Source organism: Physeter macrocephalus, chromosome 11, assembly GCF_002837175.3.
Source record: "Physeter macrocephalus isolate SW-GA chromosome 11, ASM283717v5, whole genome shotgun sequence".
Taxonomy (NCBI): Eukaryota; Metazoa; Chordata; class Mammalia; order Artiodactyla; family Physeteridae; genus Physeter; species Physeter macrocephalus.
In genome coordinates, this window is record NC_041224.1 from 52,014,670 (window position 1) to 52,037,808 (window position 23,139).

Sequence of the window (23,139 nt, forward strand, 5' to 3'; positions counted from 1 at the left end):
GCTTTTCTGAATGCCTTATATACTGCTTCTAGAAAGAATTTCAAATGAATATTTAAAATATTTATAACAATGGCAACATCACTGAAATAATTTCATACCTCCCAAACAGAAATAAATAGAAAACTATTTTTACATTTACCCTCTGGTATGTTTTTTAAAAGCCACTCTCAATAGGTTTGTAGATATAACCCCTATATTCACACACTTTAGTTCTTGGATAAAATCTCATAGCTAAAAATGGTTATCATTTAATTTCTTAGGACTATCTTATGGCATTATCTCTACAACAAGAACAGCAGAGCCAAGAGATCAATTGGGAACAAATACCTGAAGGAATCAGTGATTTGGAACTAGCAAAGAAACTCCAAGAAGAAGAGGATAGACGAGCTTCGCAATATTACCAGGAACAGGAACAAGCAGCTGCTTCTGCTTCTACACAGGCCCAGGTAAAAACTAGTGTTCTGGTTCTTAAATATAATGATCACTTTAGCAATAAAGAAATCTGTGCTGAGATAAAAACTTTTAAGTTAGGTATTGACTCTGTTAGCATTTTTAGCATCCATGATTTTATGACATTGTCCTAAGTTTGTGATTATCTTAATATATTTCTAATTTAGTTAAATTTACTTTTTCTGAGGTTCTGATGGGAAGATTTTCCAAATTTATTAAGTTTTTAATAGCTTCAAACAATATAAACCAATTTGAACAAATCTTTCCTATCAATTAGAAGGCAGTATAAGGTACTGCTGGAAAGAATGTAGACTTTGGAGCCAGATAAATGTGGATTTGCATTTTCTGCTTCTGTCTCCCCTTACTAGGTGCAACATGGACAAAGTCCTCTACGTCTCTTAGCTTCATTTTCCCTATCTGGAAAAAAGAAGATAATACTTAACCCTTAGGTTTGTGGTTAAGAATAAATAATGTTAGCATTTAATCCAATGTTTGACATGTGCTAAGTATTCAACAAAGGTTAGCACCTTTCCACTTTCCCCAGCTAAATGTTTTAAGCGCTGAAAATGTAACTAAGGGGGTTTCTAGTTCTTAAATCTCATTTCATTAAATGAAAAAAATATTCCCCTTCTTTTATGTTTGTACCATGCTAGAACTATTCCTTTGATTTGGGTATTCAAGAAAGCTTGATGCCCTTTAAGGTCTGATGAAACTTTAAATATAGAGGTCTCTATTAAAATAGGTATAACATTTCTATTTCTAGAAATATTGACTACTCCAAGCTCAAAATTTAAAACCTACCATGTTATGATTAGCTTTTCACTAAAAAAGTTCTCTCATTGCACAGAATACACATTTCACACTCTGAGTCGTCAGGGTTTTTTTTCCCCTCCTTTTAAAATCTGTTTATTATAGTATTTAATTGAGATCTTGGAGAACTATTGTAGCTTGCCAAAAGATGTCACTTTCTTTAACATTTCCTAAACTTTAACATACGTTATCTTGAATTAGAGTCTTCAGGCAATATAACGCTATATGTTATTTATTGTTTGAAGTTCCATTTACTCAGAATAATGGATACATTAATTATATCTGTTCTGAATGACAGAGGCAGTTATTCAGATACCATATTACATAACAAGTCTATACACCAATAGCCTTTTTCCATTAATAATTCCTTTCACTCCTGTAGTTTTTCTTTCTAGATAACTATGCTTAAGCATCTTTGTAATTTTTTCCTGTTTATTTTTCTTAAAGCAAAGCCAGCCAGCACAAGCCTCTCCATTGAGTGGCAGACAATCTGGGAATAGTGAACGTAAACGAAAGGAACCTCGAGAAAAAGATAAAGAAAAAGAAAAGGAAAAAAATAGCTGTGTCATTTTGTAACAAGTGTGGATCTTGTTGGAACCATCTGTATGTCTTCAGAAACAAAACCATAGGAGGAAAGGAAGAAAACCCGATAAATACCGTCTGTGCCTGATTTCCCAATGGATTTTGTTCTTGTTTTTCAGGGGAAAGGTTGTTACTTAGTTACAATCAGACTTTTTCAAGTCACACAGTATACTCTTTATGAGCGGGAGTTTCATGTTACAAGTTGAAAATGCTGTGTGTTGTCATTCATGAAAAATAATGCACTTGTAGCCAAATAAGCAAATCACAGCAAATTTGTGTCATAGTGACATTCATAACTCATATCAGTTAGTAAGCTATTTCATCTTCTGTTCTAACAATGAATAGTATTCATTGTTTCCTTCCTCGAATCTAAATATTAGCACAATAATTTCTGAAATTAATTTTTACAATGTTAAATTATGACCTAATCCATGAGAAACCAGGGGTTTAATATAGATTTAAAAAGAAAAGACAAAAATAACAAGAATAAATAACCCTCAATTGTATATTGAACTAGTTTAGCCCTTGAACAGCTTTACCTTTCTTTAGGAATGTACATTTTAGATATATCTTGAGAACTGATAATGGAGCTTGGATTTAATTTAGATAGAAAAAAAAAGATTTGTATTTCTTTTCCAATTAAAAAAAATTACATAACACCAATACTCATCAAAATCAAATCTTAATAACTTTTTAGTGTTATAAAATTTGAGGAGTTTTGAAATCTTTAATAAAGGTTACTTGGACCACAGTTACTATTTATTGATAGTGTGCTAAGTGAGTATAAAGAGGAAACCATGTGGATGCTAGGCCTTGTAAATATGGAGATGTAGAAATAGAAAAGGAGATAGTTCAGTGTCTACCTTTTTCTAGAATTACCTTGAACCTTAAATTTTAAATCATGTTTATTTTCTAGAAAGTTAAGTATACTTATTAAAACCAACAAAAAAGCACATTTTTGAAAGAATGTTAGATAATCTCTGAGTCTAGTGGAAAAGCATTAGTAAAAATCTGTTTGAGGATAAGAATTTGGAGGAATTTATGTAGAAGCAATCAGATTATTCTAACTTATGAGAACCAAATAAACCTATAACATCTTATAGTGTCTGTAGGATTCAGAAAGAATATTTATTGAACTTTATTATGAGGCAACACATATTTTCCTGTATTTCTATAGTTTGGAAAACTATCCTTAATAGTCCTTTTTATATGCTTTATATTTAAAAGTTTGTTTTAGTCATTTTTGAAAAGACTATTGCTGCTGCAAGTAGTTACGTGATTTACATTCTAAGTCTCAGTAAATTTGTTTGTTCAAGTGCATTTTAATCTAACCTGAGCATCCACTTGGAGAATGCTTTTTGTGGTCTGGGGTGACAAAAGACTACAAAAAAAATGTGGTCTTGATTTCTTAAGCTATGTCCTTAACATTCTCCGTGATCCAGGACCAGATATAAGATAAATCTATATGTAAAAAGTAAAGTCTTATTTATGGAAGAAATTATTCTAAGGGAAATATCCAGGGTCAAGCTGTATCTTTTACATCCTTCTATATTGCATGTCTGTTTATGTTATACCATTTGTTAGTCCTTCAAATTTCATATGCTAGCATGATAAGTCATCAGAGAACCTGTTTGGGGTATAAAACTTTCATACAAAATATTTGGTGAGTCTCTTGATAATAACCCAGAATATGTGTATATTGCTAAAGTAATCAAATGTACTACAGAATTCTCTATTGGCTCAAACAAGTTGATTTTTAGGCCAAGTTTATTCTTGATATCACTCTGTCGGTTAAAGGAGGAAACTCAAACCTCAGGGTTTGTTTTTCCCAGAACAGATAGTAGTGACAGTGCATTATATTTTATTAAGAAGCAAAACAATAAATCCTGAGAAGTTTTAAAAAACACATTTGAGGCATATTTTTCCATAATTATATACTTAACTATTTATTGCCCTTGCAAAATATATGTGTAGAAGGTATTCCTCTGTTAATTGTTAGTCTTAATTTGTTCCAAAGATAACACTGCCATTCTGCAGTCCCATTAGAAGAAAAAAAAATTCACTCAAAACCAGCAGTGCTGCTATCAGATAAGTAAATGTCAATGTATACTTATAAGAAATAACTAAGAAATGTAATGTGTTTGTTAATTCAACCTTTTTCTATGTAGTATTTCCCAGTCAGTCTTTCTTACATTCCTGGAATTCAGTTTGATATACCAAGAGTAATAATGATAAAATGTTTACTTTGAATACTGTGGGGGAAAATTAAATGTTCAATTCTATTTAAAAAAAAAAACTTCTGAGAGATACTGGTTTCCCATCCTTGAAAGTTATAAAGAATTTAGAGCTATTATGTCTTTATTTTGCTCAAGTCAACAAATTACATATTCAGACATGTGTTGGTTTAGGTACACTGGAATTTGATAGTGGTATATTAAAGTCTTTCCTTCACAGTATTTTGTAATGCTTGAAAACTGTTACATGTGCACTGCTAGTAGAAATTAGAACTTAAACATTTTTGTTTTTAAGATTTATAGGCTAGATTAGAGACACATTTGCATCAACCAGTCACCTCTTCTGCAACCAGAGCTAGCAAAAGAAGCAGATGAATGAATGGATATGGTCATTGAACTGTCTCATACTTCAAAGACTTTTCCTTAAGGTTAGTAACCAGTCTTTGTTAATAGTATGAAAATTTTCTTCATGTTAATCCCATTGAATCAACAACGCTGTGATTTATAATACGTTATCAACACTAAAAAATACATTGTTTGTGTGTGTGTGTGTGTGTGTTTCTGAAGCAAGGCTCCATGACTTCTAATAGATTCTCAAAGGAGTCTCAGATTTAAGAATCATCATCACCAATCTGTTTGAGGCAGCTAAAATTGGAATTGGCTGCTTCCTATAATATGCTGTTTCAGTGTGCATAGGTAAAGTAACTTATTTCATGTTTCAAGATGTCAAGTTAGTAGTTGAATGAGACATAGAATTAAGGTTAGGATTAGTCTTTGGAATATATGTATATATTTTTTGTCTAAAATTTCTAGTATTTGACTACTTATGTTTTGAATTCTTCCTCATACTTCTTGATCTTAGCTTAATTAAGCAAGTTACTATCAGAGATTAGTTGACTGAACCCAACATTAACCATTTTGTACTTTCACAAAACCTTAACATTTTGTTTTTAATGAATCACCAACTCAGTTCACTAAGAGACAAGATCTTGAGAGGAAAGAGGACTAGAAGTAAAATATATATTTAAGGAAAGAACTATCATATTAATGTTGGCATATAAAGCAGATGTTTGTAAAATTCTGCTGCAGAAAAATCAAGGCAAGAATTTCTAGAACTGTCCTAAAACAATCTCATTTATTAAAAAAATTTTTTTTAAAAAGCAAAAAGCAAATTGTATTTCATTTAACTTTCCTATTCAATGGAGTTATTGTAAAACATGATGGAAAGCTTATGGCTTTTACCTATCACAGAATATTTGGGCATACAACTTAAACTATAATAATAAATTTACTAATGTTTGATAAAATAAGATGGAGGCATTAAAGATGGCATATAATTTGTATTTTAAGGTATGGGAAATGTGAAATTCTGAATTATTTTGTCTAAAAACCTGGCTTTTATCTTGCCTTCGGCAAATTTACCATGCCTCATTTTACTCTAAATATCTAAAGGATGCTCATTTTTAGTGCTTTGCACCTTGGAATAAAGGGCATAGTATAAGCACAGGGTATTATTGAAATAATCATAAATATTACACACATCTTTTGTTTTTGAATGTGTAGATTTTTTTCCCCCAATGACAATATTTCTAAAGCCAGTTTTTTGTTTTTGTTTTTTTTAATGCTGTCAAAGTTTGTAGAATTATCTTGTCTTTGAGCATGGCATCATCTCTTCCCCCCATTTTTTTTTTTTTTTTGCTACACTGCACAGCATGTGGGATCTTAGTTCCCTCTCCAGGGATCGAACCCGTGTCCCCTGCCAGGGAATTCCCTCTTCCCCAAATGTAGTATTTTACAGTTGCTTTTGTGTTCTGTGGGCTATAGGATCAAAACCAAGAGTATTTTGGGAGTATAAAAGCATTAAAAATCTATTTTTTCTGATATCTTTCATATTTCTAAATATTTAGATTCTCTTTGCCTCTTCATGGAACAAAGTACAATGGGATCAGATTACTAATACATATATGTAAACATTTTTGCATGGATGGAATTCATTTAGATCTCTTAAGTACTGTCCTTTTTAGGGCTATTTAAATTATTTCTGTTTTTTAAGTGTAAAATGTTATTTGATAATATACAATTAAATTTCTTTTAGAAAGTGACCGAAAATAGTAAAATAACTAACCAGAACCAGAGTTCTTAGGTCCTCTAGTAATTGAGTGTCCTTTTTTACTGATGTCCAACACTTCTAAAGCTCTTGGGAAAACATAAAAAATTGTGGTTACTCTTCTCTAGTGACACTTTAAAACTAAAATTATAATTGAAGGCTTCTTGAACAAAATATACTGCAGTATAGCGATAATGCAGTCTAAGGGACAAATTGCAGGACCCTGATAAGTTTAACTGATTTTGAAGATCTGTCTAAATTTTAACTCATGCATGTCTTACTTAATCCCATTGTTTCTGCCATTAGAAATTAGAGTTTAATAAATTGCGATACACATATATATTTTTACATGAAGGATTCTAGTTTCTAATTTCACTCTTCTGATCTCAAAAAAATTCAAGTCAAAAAACAGGGTAAAAGTCTTCAGCTATTGCCTCAAGTTTAGCTTTATCCTGTTGAGCTGAGAAAGAATGAGATTTAGATTTGTCTGCTTATAATAGATATTTTTTAGGGCATGGTACTATCCCAGATAAGGTGTTGAAATACCATGGCAGAAACATAAAATCTAAGCTTTAAACCACAGTAGATTTAAAGAACAAAAAGTTGTAGTATTATTCTATAATGTCTCTACTTCATCTGATATTAATTCTAAGAATTCCTTCAAATCACTTAATAATTTGTCACCATTAACTTTACAAACCTTATATCTATCCTCACTGTAATATCCTATCTTGAGAGGCAAGGGTGCCTCCTAGATTAGAGGGTGGACAAAGCAAAATTCTTCTGAAGGTGATCCTAGCTTATTTGGCTCTAGTAGTCACAGCTTTAATAGGAATTCAGGAAACTGAAATACCCATTTAAGTTCCCAAATCAGTGACCTGTCCAAATGAGCATTATAACTGAAATACCCTGCAGAGCAGTTCTAACTAATGAAATGTGTTTTAAGACTAAGATTAGGGGCTTCCCTGGTGGCGCAGTGGTTGAGAATCCGCCTGCCGATGCAGGGGACACGGGTTCGTGCCCCGGTCCGGGAAGATCCCACATGCCGCGGAGCGGCTGGGCCCGTGAGCCATGGCCGCTGAGCCTGCGCATCCGGAGCCTGTGCTCCGCAAAGGGAGAGGCCACAACAGTGAGAGGCCCGCATACAGCGCAAAAAAAAAAAAAAATAAAAAAAATAAGATTGGCATTTAATCTGTCCTGTATGTCTCTCAATTTTGTCCGTTTTTGTTGTTTTTTACATCGTGGTTGTATGAAATAACCATTTTTTTCCAGGGTATATACGATATCCTAAAGCTTTACAGATTTTTAAAGATGAGGATTTGAAAAGCTTCCAGTTGTTTTTGTTAAAATGCTATCTTATTAGTAAAATGACAACTATTGTTTTCACACATCCACATATCACAAGTAGGACAGTATGATCGGAGATTGATGTATGATTGCTACCCAACAATCAGCAAAAGGGATAATCTTCACTTGTGAAACTTCAGAGGTACCCTGAAAGTCATTTCCTAAAGTTAGTGCATGTGAGTCTTTTTTCCTTGAATTGTGCAGAATAATTGGCTTGTGGCACATATTTGGAGGAGTAGCAAGTGAAATGGTATAATGACTGCAGAGAAAGTGATCTTGAAATACAACAAGAAAAAACAAATTTTCTGCTTCCACTTTATCGCCCAGCTATTTGGGTCAGGAGGTTGCTATGATAGATCTCTATGCCAGGCCAAGAATGGCCAATTGAAATAGAGTTCTCAAAGAGTTTAAATATATAGATTGTGTACGAGTGCCTATTTTTTTTTTCTCCTCCTTTCCTTTACTATCTTAATGCCCTTTCTACTTCTGAAATAATTCATCTGTTTTGCTTTATGACCAGCTTTAATTCTAGTTGTAGAATAATAGCAACCCTAGAGAGTGATAGAAAAGAGCATTGAAATACATTTTTTGAATAAAGACTCCTAAAAGCATCTACCCAGCTTAGGGTTGAACTGAATTTCTATGAAAGAAAGTTATTGTTTTATATGCTAATTATGCTAAAACCATTTGATTTTAAAAAGTAAGTCTTAAGTTTCAGAAGTTTCATTTTTGGAGGATACTCCTAAAAAAGGCATATTGAACACAGATGGGAAAATATAAAATATTTCTGAAAGAATTATTCAGTATTATTCAACGTTTAATTTCATGTTTGTTATTGTACCACAAGGATAGCGTCATTCTTGGATTAAAATGTTGGATTTTTGTTAATATACTTAAATCTGTAACCAGTGGTAACACCCTTAGTATTTTTTATTATAGATTATATTTTATTTCAATAAACTTTGATATTTAGACCAAAAAGTCTTTCTGCTATATATATTAATCTCATTAAGCTACTTCTTACAAATGTTAGGAGTGGGGAAATGGGGAATTGACATTAATTCACATTTACTTAGGATTAACTCTTAACATACTTGGACCAACTCTTGATAAAGACAGTGCTTTTCCCTCAAGAGACAGTGAATAAAGAAACAAAATTAACTCTAAATTATATAATAGTTAACTACCTGATCCCAATGGTAGATTTGTTATATCTGATACTTCTATTCTCTTGGAGGACTAAGTTAGCAATAACTGAGGAGGGAATATTTTCTCTTTACACCATGCCAATCCTAATATAAAGTTTTTTGTCCAACAGTTTTTTTCTCCAACAAAGTTTTTGTCAGCCGATGTCTGGCATTTCTCTGTGGAAGCTTTCTTTCTTTCTTTCTAAATTAATTATTTATTTATTTAGGCTGCACCAGGTCTTAGTTGCAGTATGTGGACTTCTTAGTTGCGGCGTGCATGTGGGATCTATTTCCCCCACCAGGGATCGAACCTGGACCCCCTGCATTGGGAGTGCAGAGTCCTACCCACTGGACCACCAGGGAAGTCCCTGTGAAAGCTTTCTTAGTAGACTCCCCAGCCTTCTAGGCAGAATTAATCATTCCACACAGTGTTTTGATGACTTCTCCTCATTTATAGCACTTAAGCTAGGCTATGAGCCTTTTAAGAACAGGGATCATGTTTTATTCATCTTGATTTTCTTGGCAATATGATCATTGGCACTTTAAACAAACCTAATATCTACTTAGAGGAATTTTTAAAAACACCTATATTATGTGGTAAGTTTTATTGCTTGCCTGTCCTTTAAATAAGTAAGATAAGTAAGTTGAGTTATTTAATCAGTTTTCCCCTTTAACATAAAAGTTATATAGATAGAAGGAACCAAAATCCTTAATCTGTTTCCCCCTACCCCCTGACTCCCCTGATTTTCCGTGGGTATCATCCTGTATCCTCCTAGGCTGCTTGGGGAACAGCAGCCTCAACAAAACTAAAGTAAGCAGCCTTGTTCTTTCCCCATTTCATACCCTTTTTACAGGGTCTCTTTCCTCACTTTATATTATCCTATGAAGTACATACCTATTAATTTGTTGGAGCTGAGATTTGAAGCCAAGCAATCTGACTCCAGAGACTGTGCCTACAAATATATCTGGAAGGGGACAGATATATCTAGGTCAGGTCTGTGTTCAAATTCTGACTCTTGACTTTTTAGGACACATCTGTTTCAAACCCTGCAGAAATCTTCAAAATCAGGCCTGTTAGCCTCCTTTGTACTCACTAGTCTTAAAGCCAATTAATTCTGCATAGCCTCTTTTCTCAACTGTAAAACAGAATAATTTCTCTCTCTTAAAATTGTTATAAAGATTAGTGTACTTAAATTGTCAAATACATAATAAACACTCAATAAATTATAACAGATTGTGGATAACAGACTAGGGATAACTTTTTTCTTACCAGCCAAGAACTTTAAACGTGAAAAAACACCCCTTTAAATTAGGAAGGGCCCTTAATCCTTATAAAAGTAAACATTTTTTGATTCTCTCCCAATTATAATGCTGATCCTACCATAAGAACTGAGATCGACCTGGACTCAGAATGGCCCAGAGTGAAAAACATGGAACAAACAAAACTTCAGAATACATAAAATAATATAATCATAAATTCCAGATAAGAGTTTGGAAATTGTGACATGTTCTCCTTGGAGATTCATTAATTTACTCATTTATCAAGGAAGATTCAGGAAGTTAGACTTAATAGGAAGGACCATATTTGGACAGTCAATGATCTATATTTAAAGCTATGGCATTAAATTTTAAAATTAAGTGCAGTAGAAGTCAAGAGCATAGGACCAAGAAAGTCAGCCAGGCTGAAATCAGCACCTTCAACAATGTCAGGGTCATGTAGGGGAGTAAAGAATAATTTTCCTTCTACTACCCTTCTAAGTTCTTGGCTGGGGCATTGTACAGAAGACAGATTAATAAGAGAAAAACAAATTTATAATATGTTTACATGGGAGATAGGGAAAAATTAGTAACTCACAGAGGTAGCTTAGAATTCTGGCTTAAATACCATTTCAGTTAAAGACAAAAGAAAGTGTGTGTGGGAGACCAGTTATGCAGAAGTAACCATGAAAAGTAAACAAGAGCAAGGTTTGTTATGCAGATTAAAGTCTTTAAATTGGTGCCTTCCCCATTGATTAGATTCTCTTGTGATTTAGTCCTCTTTCTGGTAAAGGAAGATTTCCTTTATAAGTATAAATTTCCATTACAAAAAAGCAACTTTGTTTTCAGAGCTTCTTCTGTATCTGCTATTTCTCCAAATAATTCTTACTGCAAAGAGGCATATTTTGGGGTGGCATATTCTGCTGCCCTTCAATCAACTCAGGCAAAAGATGATAGCATTTAAAGGATTCTTCATCCTTCTGAGGACTTTTCTTTGGGCTGCCAACTTTACTAAATAAATCACTATAAAGAAGTGGTGATACTTTAAATAAAATATACTAGCCTCTGAACCCTGGCATTCCACTGAATGTCCCAGTCCTTAAAATATGGAACTAACTGGTTACTAATAAATATTATATCAGCAGTACTCCCTATTTATTGGAATATTATCATTATCAGACATTGAACTGTTTATATTCTTATTCTTACTTAATCCTCACAACAATTTTAAGAGATTGATACTATCACAGTTAAGGAAACAGAAACTTGAAAGATTAAGCAACTTGCAAAAAGTCAGTGCTAGTGGCAACTTGAAATTTAAAACTGATCCTGTCTAGTACTCTATAGTCCATTCTCTTTACTTCACAATTATGGAAGCATTCACAAATTTGCATACCTAATATGTTCCAATGACCTCCTTCCTTTTTAAACCACTTCTTATATTTCTGATATTTTTCATCTACATTTCTGGTATCCAATCAAAATTTTAAGCCTGGGATCACTAAAGATTTGCTCCTCTTCTAGATGTGTCATTGTTTTAGTCCTCACAGTTAGGTCTATGATCCATTTCAAGTTATTTTTTCTTTTTCATTGAATAAATTTGATGTGTAACACTGTGTAAGTTTAATGTGCACAGCATGTTACTTTGATACATTTATATATTTAATATGATTGCTCATAATGATGCTTATATTACATAATTATAGTGCAATATTATTGTCTATATTTATTACACTGTGCATTAGCTCTCTATGGCTTATTTACTACTTGTTACAAGTTTATACCATTAAGCACCATCACTCTTATTCCCCACCCATCACCGTCCCCTAGTAACCACCATTTTACTGTTTTTTACAGTTTTAACTTTTTTAGATTCCACATGTAAGTGATATTGTACAGTTCTTATCTTTCTCTATCTGACTTATCTCAGCATAATTTGCTCAGGGTCCATCCATGTTGTTGCAAATGAGAGAATAGCTTCCTTTCTCATGGCTGAGTTATATTCTGTTGTTAATATGTACATATCTTTTTAATCCATTTATCAGTTGATGGGTATTTGGGCCGTTTCCATATCTTGGCTATTGTGAATAAAGCCACGATAAACATGGGAGTACATATATTTCATCTGAATCCTGTTTTCATTTTTGGGGGGTATATATCCCAAAATAGAATTGCTGGATCCTAGAGCAGATCTATTCTTAACTTTTTAGGAACCTCCATATTGTTTTCCATATTGGTTGGACCAGTTTACATTCCCATGTGTAAGGGTACCCTTTACATCACATCCTTAGGAACCTCCATATTGTTTTCCATATTGGTTGGACCAGTTTACATTCCCATGTATAAGGGTATCCTTTACATCATATCCTTACAAGCACCTGTTGTCTCTTGTCTTGTTGGTGATAGCCATTCTAACAGGTGTGTGATGATATCTCATTGCGGTTTTGATTTGCACTTCCCTGATAATTAGTGATGTGGAACACCTCTTCATGTGTCTGTTGGCCATTTTGATGTCCTCTTTGATAAATGTCTAGTTCAGCCCATTTTTTATTTGGATTGTTTGTTTTTTTTGTTACTGAGTGACCAAGTTCTTTGTATATATTGGATATGAACCCCTTATCCAATACATGCTTTGCAAAAATTTTCTCCCATTCTTTACATTGTCTTTTCATTTTGTTAATTGGTTCTTTTGCTGTGCAGAAGCTTTTGAGTTTGATGTCCCATTTGTTGATTTTTTTTCTCTTTTTGTTTGTGCTTTGGCATCATACCCCCAAAATTATTGCCAAGATCAATATTGATGAGATTCTTCCACGTTTTCTTCTAGTTTTATGGTATCAGGTTTTAAAAATTCAAAAAATTCATTTTGAGTGAATTTTTCTGAGTGGCGTGAAATATAGGGGTCCAGTTTCATTTTTCTGCATGCATTTTCCCAGTTTTCCCAGCACCATTTGTGGAAGAGACTGTCCTTTCCCTTTGAGTATTCTTGGCTCCCTTGTTGAATATTAGTTGATTATATATGTTGGGGATTAATTCTGGACTCTATTCTGTTCCATTGGTCGATGTGTCTGTTCTTGTGCCAGTACCATACTGTTTTGATTACTATGGCTTTGTAGTATAGTTTGAAATCTGGACGTGTAATACGTCCAGCTTTGTTCTTTTGTCTCTGGATTGCTTTGACTATTCAGGGTCTTTTATGGTTCAACACAAATTTAGGATTGTTTCGTCTATTTCTGTGAAGAATGTCTTTGGCATATTGATGGGTAATGCATTGAATCTGTGAATGGCCTTGGGTAGTATGTCCATTTTAACAACATTAATTCTTCCAATCCATAAGTATGGGATATCATTCAATTTGTTTGTGTATTCTTCAATTTCTTTCAGTAAAGTTTTGTAGTTTTCATTATACAGATGTTTCATTTACTTAAATTTATTCCTCAGTATTTTTTATTTTTGATGCTATGTGAATGGGATGGTTTCATTTCTTTTTCAGATACTTCAGTGATTTCGTATGTTGATTTTGGAAGGCAGCTATGCTCACCACTATACTACCAATGCTACACTGTATTTTGATTTTGTATTCTGCCACTTTACTGAAATTGTTGACTAATTCCAAGTTTTTTGACCAATTCTTTGGGATTTTCTATATATAGGATCATATCATCAGCAAATAATGACAGTTTCACTTCTTTCTTTCTGATTTGGATGCCTTTTATTTCTTTATCTTGACTAATTGCTCTAGCTAGGACTTCCAGAGCTATATTTAATAGGTGTGGTGAGACTGGGCATCCTTGCCTTATTCCTGACCTTAAGAGAAACATTTTCAATTTCTCACCATTTCATTTCTAATTTTATTTGAGTCATCTCTTTTCTTCTTAGCCTAGCTATTTAGTTCATCAATCTTGTTTACTTTTTCAAAGAACCAGCTCTTAGTTTTGTTGATTTTTCTGTTGTTTTTATGGTCTCTATTTCACTTATGTCTCCTCTGACACTTACTATTTCCTTCCTTCTGCTGACTTTGAGCTTAATTTGTTCTTCTTTTTCTAGTTCCTTGAGGTGTAAAGTTATATTATTTGAGATCTTTCTACTTCCTTAACAAATGTGTTTATTGCTATAAACTTTCCTCTCAGAACTGCTTTTGCTGCATCCCACAATATTTGATATGTTGTGTTTTCATTTGTTTTGAGATAACTTTTAACTTCCCTTTTTCTTCTTTGATCAAATGAAGTGTGTTGTTTAGTTTCACATATTTGTACATCTTCTCACTTTCCTCTTATTGTTGACTTCTATTTTTTTTACCATTGTGTTCAGAGAAGATAGTTGGTATGATTTCAATCTCCTTAAATTTACTAAGATTTGTGGCTAATCATGTGACCTCTCCTGGAGAATATTCCATGTGCACTTGAGAAGAATGTATTCTGCTCCTGTTGGGTGGAATGTTCTGTCTATTAAGCTCATTTGTTCTAACATGTGGTTCAATTCCAATGTTTCCTTGTGGATTTTCTGTCTGGAAAACGTATCCCTTGATGATAGTGGGGTTTTGAAGTCCCTAACAATTATTGTATTGTTGTCTATTTCTCCCTTAAATCTGTTATTAATTGCTTACTATAGTTTGGTGCTAGGGTGTTGGGAGTGTATATTTATAGTTGTTGTATCTCCTTAATGTACTGACCCCTTTATCATTATTTAATTACTGTCTTTGTCTTTTCTTACCCTTTATGACTTGCAGTCTTCTTTTGTCTGATATGACTAAACCCGCCTCTTTTCATTTCAATTTGCTTGAAATATCATCATTCATCCTTTCACTTTGACCCTATGTGTGTCTATAAAGCTGAAACGAGGACTTCCCTGGTGGCACAGTGGTTAAGAATCCACCTGCCAGTGCAGGGGGACACGGGTTTGAGCCCTGGTCCGGGAAGATCCCACATGGCTGCGGAGCAACTAAGCCCGTGCACCACAACTACTGAGCCCGCGTGCCACAACTACTGAAGCCCGCATGCCTAGAGCCCGTGCTCTGCAACAAGAGAAGCCACTGCAATGAGAAGCCCGTGCACTGCAACAGAGTAGCCCCCTCTCACTGCAACTAGAGAAAGCCCGCATGCAGTCAAAAAATAATAATTAAAAAGAAAATAGAATCTGTAATTTTAAAACTCCCTGCAAACAAAAGTCTAGGACCAGATGGCTTTCCTGGGGAATTCTACCAAACATATAAAGAAGAACTTACACCTGTCGTTCTCAGACAATTCCAAAAAATTGAAGAGGAGTAAATACTACCAAATTCATTCTGCAAGGCCACCATTACTCTGATAACAAAACCAGACAAAGACACCACAAAATTACAGGCCAATATCTTTCATAAATATAGTTGCAAAAATTCTCATGAAATATTAGCAAACCAAATCCAACAATACATGAAAAGGATAATACACCATGATCAAGTTGAATTCATTCCAGGGTCGCAAGAATGGTTCAAGATACGTAAGTGAATCAACAAATGTTCATTGACATTAATATTAACACCACATTAACAAAAAGATAGACAAATCTGCATGATCATCTCAATAGATGCAGAAAAAGCATTTGACAAAATTCAACATCCATTTATGATCAAAAACTCTCACCAAAGTGTGTATAGAGGGAACATATCTCAACATAATAAAGGCCACTTACAACAAACCCACAGCCAACATAATACTCAACAGTGAAAAGCTGAACGCCTTCCTACTAAATTCAGGAACAAGACAAGGATGCCCACTGTCACCACCTCTATTCACATAGTATTGGAAGTCCTAGCTACAAAAATTAGACAATAAAAAGAAAAAGTATCCAAATTGGAAGGAAAGAAGTAAAACCATTACTATTTGCAGATGACATGATACTTTATATAGAAAACCCTGAAGTCTCCACACAAAAACTATTAGAATAAATAATTTCAGCAAGGTAGCAGGATACAAGATTAATATACAGAAATCTGTTGTGTTTCTATACACTAATAATGATATATTAACAAAAATAAACAATTGGGCCCTAATTAAACTTAAAAGCGTTTTCACAGCAAAAGAAACCACAAACAAGATGCAAAGACAACCCTCAGAATGGGAGAAAATACTTGCAAATGAAGCAACTGACAAAGGATTAATCTCCAAAATATACAAGCAGCTCATGCAGCTCAATATCAAAAAAACAACCCAATCAAAAAATGGGCAGAAGACCTAAACAGACATTAGGCTGAGTAAAAAACAAACTCATTAGGTTGGGTAAAAAAAAAAGCAAACTATATATATATATATATATATATAGTTTTAAACTGAACAGTTCCCAGAGGTATGCAGGGCAATAAGTTCAAGCTTCAACCAGCCAAAGCAGAGAGTTCTGGGTGATCAACTAGGGCATACATTGTTGACCACAAAGAAGCCACCCCACAATATTATGATTAAACTATCCCTTGAATGAACAAATCCTGAAAACAAAGCTCATATTTATCAAACTGATCAACAAATAACTTAAATGCCTTACATTCCTTGAAGGAAGACAACAAAATCCAGACATTCAACAATACAGCATTCATAATATTCAGCATCCAGTCAAAAATTATTAGACTTGCCAGAAACCAAGAAAATGTGATCCCTAACCAGGAAGAAACCTCAAATGAAAGGGATTGTAAGAGATGTTAAATTAGCAGACAAGGACCTTAAATACTATTGTATATTTATGTATTTAAAGGCAAACATGAACATAATAAAGAGAGAAATCAAAAATATTTTTTAAAAGCCAAATAAAGCATTTAGAGATTTAAAAAAATATGTGAAATAAAATTTTCACAGGATAAGATTAACAGTGGATTAGACATTGCAGATGAAAAGACTGGTAAACAGAAAAGCAAAAAGATTAAATGAATAAAAAAATAAACAGAAGTTCAGTGACCCTTGAAGCAACATCATCTTAGAAAATACATGTAAATGAAGTACAGAGTGTAGAAAAAACAAAAAAAGATGGCCAAAATTTTCCAATTTGATTTAAAAAACAAAAGTTACAGAGCCACAAAGCTCAACAAATCACAGATAGGAAATACACACACCAACACACATCATAATCAAATTGCTAAAAACCAGTGATAAACAGAAAATCTTAAAGCAATCAGGAGAGGAGAGGGGGAGGAATATCTCATCTTTGCACCTCCCCACCCAGAATACTTGTTAAAGTTATCCAATAATGCAAGACCCCTAGACAGTGTGCTGGCGCCTTAGTAGCTGTCACCACATAACACATGCCAAGGGACTGATACTTTGGACAAAGGGCTCACTGCATTGTACCGAGAGAGATTCCTTTGGGGCTAAGTCCCAACCCAGATCCTTTGGAAAGGAAAGACAGCCACCTAGGAGTAGACCGTGCCCCTTCCCTTCCTTTTCCCATAACCACCTAAAAGGTTGGCACTATAAGTCATCAGGCAGAGATACAAAGTGAAAGCTGTGGCTTCCCCCATGAAGCAAAAGGCAGATCTGTAGCACAGTAGTTTCCATCTTTCAAAAATACCATGGTATTTCTGCAGCACAGCAAAGGGATTAGTTCAAACCTAACTTAAGCCAAGGGTCCTTAAACCAGACAACCATTGCCACGAGAGAGGTCCCTAACCCTAACAATACTGATTTAAGGCTCTCTGGAGGAAAAAAATATAAGCAGACTAAAGGACCTCCCCCCAGTATATCCAGTGTCGAAGGAAGGAAAGGAGGGAAGAAGGGAGGGAAGGAGGTGAAAAGGAGAAAGAGAGAGAGGGAGGGAGGGGAAAAGTCAAGGAAAGAGAAAGAAGGAAAGAGGGGGGAGGGAGGGAGAGAGAAAGAAAAAGGGAGAAAGAGGAGGGAAGGAAATGAAGAAAAGAAAAGGAGAAAGGAAAGGAAAGGAGCCTGGATACAGGAGAAGCTAATAAAATAAATGAATACACACACAAACACACACACATTATTAAACTAAAACAAAGATTCATAGTTTGAGCCAATTTGAAATCCAAAATTTGCTAAAAGAACTTATATAACAAAAAGATAAAAACAGAGCTGATTGGCTCTTGTGCCTCTACAACGTGCAGGTTCTGAATTTAACATTTACTAAAATGTACCAATTCGCACAGCTTCATGGACTTAACACTGGAGTTCAAATTAGTTATACCTGGGGATCTCACTAAATTTGAATATGGTACCCCAATAATCATAGAAGAATAACTAAATATAAAATAGAGGGGAAATAGTTATGCCTCACTTAAACTATAGCCTTGCTTTAATTTCCCATAGCCAGCACACGCATTGCCCTAAAATATTCCAAAGTGAGCATAGACACTCACTTTAAGTCTTTGGCACTTACAAATTGGCATGACAAAATGAGACCCCACAGGGCTTCTCTGGTGGCGCGGTTGTTGAGAGCCCGCCTGCCGATGCAGGGGACACGGGTTCGTGCCCCGGTCCGGGAAGATCCCACATGTCGCGGAGCAGCTGGGCCCGTCAGCCATGGCCACTGAGCCTGTGCGTCCGGAGCCTGTGCTCCGCAACGGGAGAGGCCACAACAGTGGGAGGCCCGCGTACCGCAAAAAAAAAAAAAAAAAAAAAAAAGAGACCCCCGCAGACTCCTAGTTAAAGTAGTTAATGTGGCCCAGTGAGGGTAAAATACAGTTCCATGGATGGAAACTTATTATATAAGAGACCGAATTAGTGTACAGGTTATTGCTCCCACTGGTTCTCCATTTGACAGCCTACTTTTGCCTGTTCTTAAACCTAGAAAAAAAATCATGATGCCTCAGAGTGCCTTACTACAGTCTTAATTCTTGTGGTCCCATCCATTAAGGCCTGCATACCCAATACTGAATATTACTGAAATTACTAATGCCATCCAATCAGAGACTGGTAAATATTTAGCTACTATAGATTTCTCTAGTATGTTCTATTTGGTGCCTATTTACATAGCCTCTCAACCACAGTTCACCTTCACTTTTGAAGGGATGTAATACCCCTTTGCTAGGCTAACCATGGGGTCTCTCAACATCTTTGCCATCACACACAATCTTTGCAGACAGTATCTTAACTGCATTCACCTTTCTCCAGGAGCATCAGTATTCCATTGCATTGATGACATCCTCCTCTCAGGCGATTGATTTGACATTAAGGACACACAAGTCCAACATCTTTTAGTCCTTTTTGAATTCTGAAGGCAACATATTACTCAATTACAAGTTTTACTTAATCTCACTGATGCCACTACTTATAAATCAGCCCATCTTAAATGGGGTTCCCTTCAACAAAAAGATGTAGAATCTGTCCAAACTAAAGTCAACAGGCACTTCCTTCAGTGCCTTTAGAGATTCCTTTGCTGTAGAGGCTTTGAAAGCTCTTTGCTGTAGAGGCTTTGACAACTCCCCACATTCCTCCTGGAGTCTCTGGACCACCTACGACAGCCATAAATTGTCCATAGGCTTCTAATGCAGGAAACTACCCTTCTCAGCCTCACACTGTATATACCATTAGAGCAGAAACTGCTGGTCACATACTGGGATATCCTGGAAATACAGGCTCTCAGACCCTGAGCCTGTGACCTTCAGTACACAACTGCCCATTATGCCTTGAGTCATGGAAGCAGCACCCCACAAGCTTGGCACTGCTACTGAGGCCTCTGTGATGCAGAATGGAGCCAAACCTGGGCCCATTGGTTTATTCCTGGCATATTCCACCTAAAAGAGAAACGGCGTTTTGCTCTCAGTCCCTTACCAGATGTCACTCCCCCTCCAGACTGCTTGGCCCCCCTGGGGAGCCATTTGGGATTAACTGAGTGAACAGCAATGGTGAGCTCACAGAGTGTACAGCATTGCCACCATCATAAGTGAGGGAGCTCAGTGCAATGTTGCTGCTTCACCTCTTAACTGAGATGTCGCGACGAAGGATGAGACACAAGGGTCAGCAAAACTGGCCAAATTGCAGGTAGTCTTCTTAGCACCAAACGCCCTAGTCATCAAATTGCCCCATCTGCACATTTTTATAAACGTTTGGGCCATTGCCTAAGAGTTGCCCCCTCCTGTCGAGGTGAAGAACTCAAAACCTCTTGCCTTACAGATATCCAAGATACAAATCAAAGTCACACATGCCTCTACATATATTAAGGTCATAATACAGAGCCTCACCAGACATTCATCCCCTTCAAAGTTCCAGACATTACTGATAGTCACCAAGGCACACATTTCACTCTCAAAATACATACTTCTGGGCTCTGGGAAAAGGCCCTCAACTGCACTTCATTATACAGATGTTTCATTTACTTAAATTTATTCCTCAGTATTTTTTATTTTTGATGCTATGTGAATGGGATGGTTTCATTTCTTTTTCAGATACTTCAGTGATTTCGTATGTTGATTTTGGAAGGCAGCTATGCTCACCACTATACTACCAATGCTACACTGTATTTTGATTTTGTATTCTGCCACTTTACTGAAATTGTTGACTAATTCCAAGTTTTTTGACCAATTCTTTGGGATTTTCTATATATAGGATCATATCATCAGCAAATAATGACAGTTTCACTTCTTTCTTTCTGATTTGGATGCCTTTTATTTCTTTATCTTGACTAATTGCTCTAGCTAGGACTTCCAGAGCTATATTTAATAGGTGTGGTGAGACTGGGCATCCTTGCCTTATTCCTGACCTTAAGAGAAACATTTTCAATTTCTCACCATTTCATTTCTAATTTTATTTGAGTCATCTCTTTTCTTCTTAGCCTAGCTATTTAGTTCATCAATCTTGTTTACTTTTTCAAAGAACCAGCTCTTAGTTTTGTTGATTTTTCTGTTGTTTTTATGGTCTCTATTTCACTTATGTCTCCTCTGACACTTACTATTTCCTTCCTTCTGCTGACTTTGAGCTTAATTTGTTCTTCTTTTTCTAGTTCCTTGAGGTGTAAAGTTATATTATTTGAGATCTTTCTACTTCCTTAACAAATGTGTTTATTGCTATAAACTTTCCTCTCAGAACTGCTTTTGCTGCATCCCACAATATTTGATATGTTGTGTTTTCATTTGTTTTGAGATAACTTTTAACTTCCCTTTTTCTTCTTTGATCAAATGAAGTGTGTTGTTTAGTTTCACATATTTGTACATCTTCTCACTTTCCTCTTATTGTTGACTTCTATTTTTTTTACCATTGTGTTCAGAGAAGATAGTTGGTATGATTTCAATCTCCTTAAATTTACTAAGATTTGTGGCTAATCATGTGACCTCTCCTGGAGAATATTCCATGTGCACTTGAGAAGAATGTATTCTGCTCCTGTTGGGTGGAATGTTCTGTCTATTAAGCTCATTTGTTCTAACATGTGGTTCAATTCCAATGTTTCCTTGTGGATTTTCTGTCTGGAAAACGTATCCCTTGATGATAGTGGGGTTTTGAAGTCCCTAACAATTATTGTATTGTTGTCTATTTCTCCCTTAAATCTGTTATTAATTGCTTACTATAGTTTGGTGCTAGGGTGTTGGGAGTGTATATTTATAGTTGTTGTATCTCCTTAATGTACTGACCCCTTTATCATTATTTAATTACTGTCTTTGTCTTTTCTTACCCTTTATGACTTGCAGTCTTCTTTTGTCTGATATGACTAAACCCGCCTCTTTTCATTTCAATTTGCTTGAAATATCATCATTCATCCTTTCACTTTGACCCTATGTGTGTCTATAAAGCTGAAACGAGGACTTCCCTGGTGGCACAGTGGTTAAGAATCCACCTGCCAGTGCAGGGGGACACGGGTTTGAGCCCTGGTCCGGGAAGATCCCACATGGCTGCGGAGCAACTAAGCCCGTGCACCACAACTACTGAGCCCGCGTGCCACAACTACTGAAGCCCGCATGCCTAGAGCCCGTGCTCTGCAACAAGAGAAGCCACTGCAATGAGAAGCCCGTGCACTGCAACAGAGTAGCCCCCTCTCACTGCAACTAGAGAAAGCCCGCATGCAGTCAAAAAATAATAATTAAAAAGAAAATAGAATCTGTAATTTTAAAACTCCCTGCAAACAAAAGTCTAGGACCAGATGGCTTTCCTGGGGAATTCTACCAAACATATAAAGAAGAACTTACACCTGTCGTTCTCAGACAATTCCAAAAAATTGAAGAGGAGTAAATACTACCAAATTCATTCTGCAAGGCCACCATTACTCTGATAACAAAACCAGACAAAGACACCACAAAATTACAGGCCAATATCTTTCATAAATATAGTTGCAAAAATTCTCATGAAATATTAGCAAACCAAATCCAACAATACATGAAAAGGATAATACACCATGATCAAGTTGAATTCATTCCAGGGTCGCAAGAATGGTTCAAGATACGTAAGTGAATCAACAAATGTTCATTGACATTAATATTAACACCACATTAACAAAAAGATAGACAAATCTGCATGATCATCTCAATAGATGCAGAAAAAGCATTTGACAAAATTCAACATCCATTTATGATCAAAAACTCTCACCAAAGTGTGTATAGAGGGAACATATCTCAACATAATAAAGGCCACTTACAACAAACCCACAGCCAACATAATACTCAACAGTGAAAAGCTGAACGCCTTCCTACTAAATTCAGGAACAAGACAAGGATGCCCACTGTCACCACCTCTATTCACATAGTATTGGAAGTCCTAGCTACAAAAATTAGACAATAAAAAGAAAAAGTATCCAAATTGGAAGGAAAGAAGTAAAACCATTACTATTTGCAGATGACATGATACTTTATATAGAAAACCCTGAAGTCTCCACACAAAAACTATTAGAATAAATAATTTCAGCAAGGTAGCAGGATACAAGATTAATATACAGAAATCTGTTGTGTTTCTATACACTAATAATGATATATTAACAAAAATAAACAATTGGGCCCTAATTAAACTTAAAAGCGTTTTCACAGCAAAAGAAACCACAAACAAGATGCAAAGACAACCCTCAGAATGGGAGAAAATACTTGCAAATGAAGCAACTGACAAAGGATTAATCTCCAAAATATACAAGCAGCTCATGCAGCTCAATATCAAAAAAACAACCCAATCAAAAAATGGGCAGAAGACCTAAACAGACATTAGGCTGAGTAAAAAACAAACTCATTAGGTTGGGTAAAAAAAAAAGCAAACTATATATATATATATATATATAGTTT

At 35.2% G+C, this 23,139-nt stretch overlaps 1 protein-coding gene across 5 annotated transcripts in view; it reads left to right on the plus strand.

Annotated features, from left to right (window-relative positions):
* MINDY2 (MINDY lysine 48 deubiquitinase 2) overlaps positions 1-8,591 on the plus strand; it is an 82,787-nt gene extending 74,196 nt beyond the window's left edge. The window contains exons 8-10 of one of the 5 annotated variants that reach the window (XR_003681761.2): positions 261-446; positions 1,708-3,934; positions 4,372-8,589. Coding sequence is in view for 4 of the 5 variants with exons in the window: in XM_024128861.2 (XP_023984629.1) it covers positions 261-584 (324 nt within the window). In the remaining variant the exon portion in view is untranslated. Of the gene's footprint in view, positions 1-260; positions 585-818; positions 900-1,707 lie in introns of those variants that run through there. The other 4 variants (XM_028495271.1, XM_007128499.4, XM_007128498.4 and 1 more) reach the window with 4 other exon arrangements.
* The last annotated feature ends 14,548 nt before the right edge of the window (positions 8,592-23,139 follow it).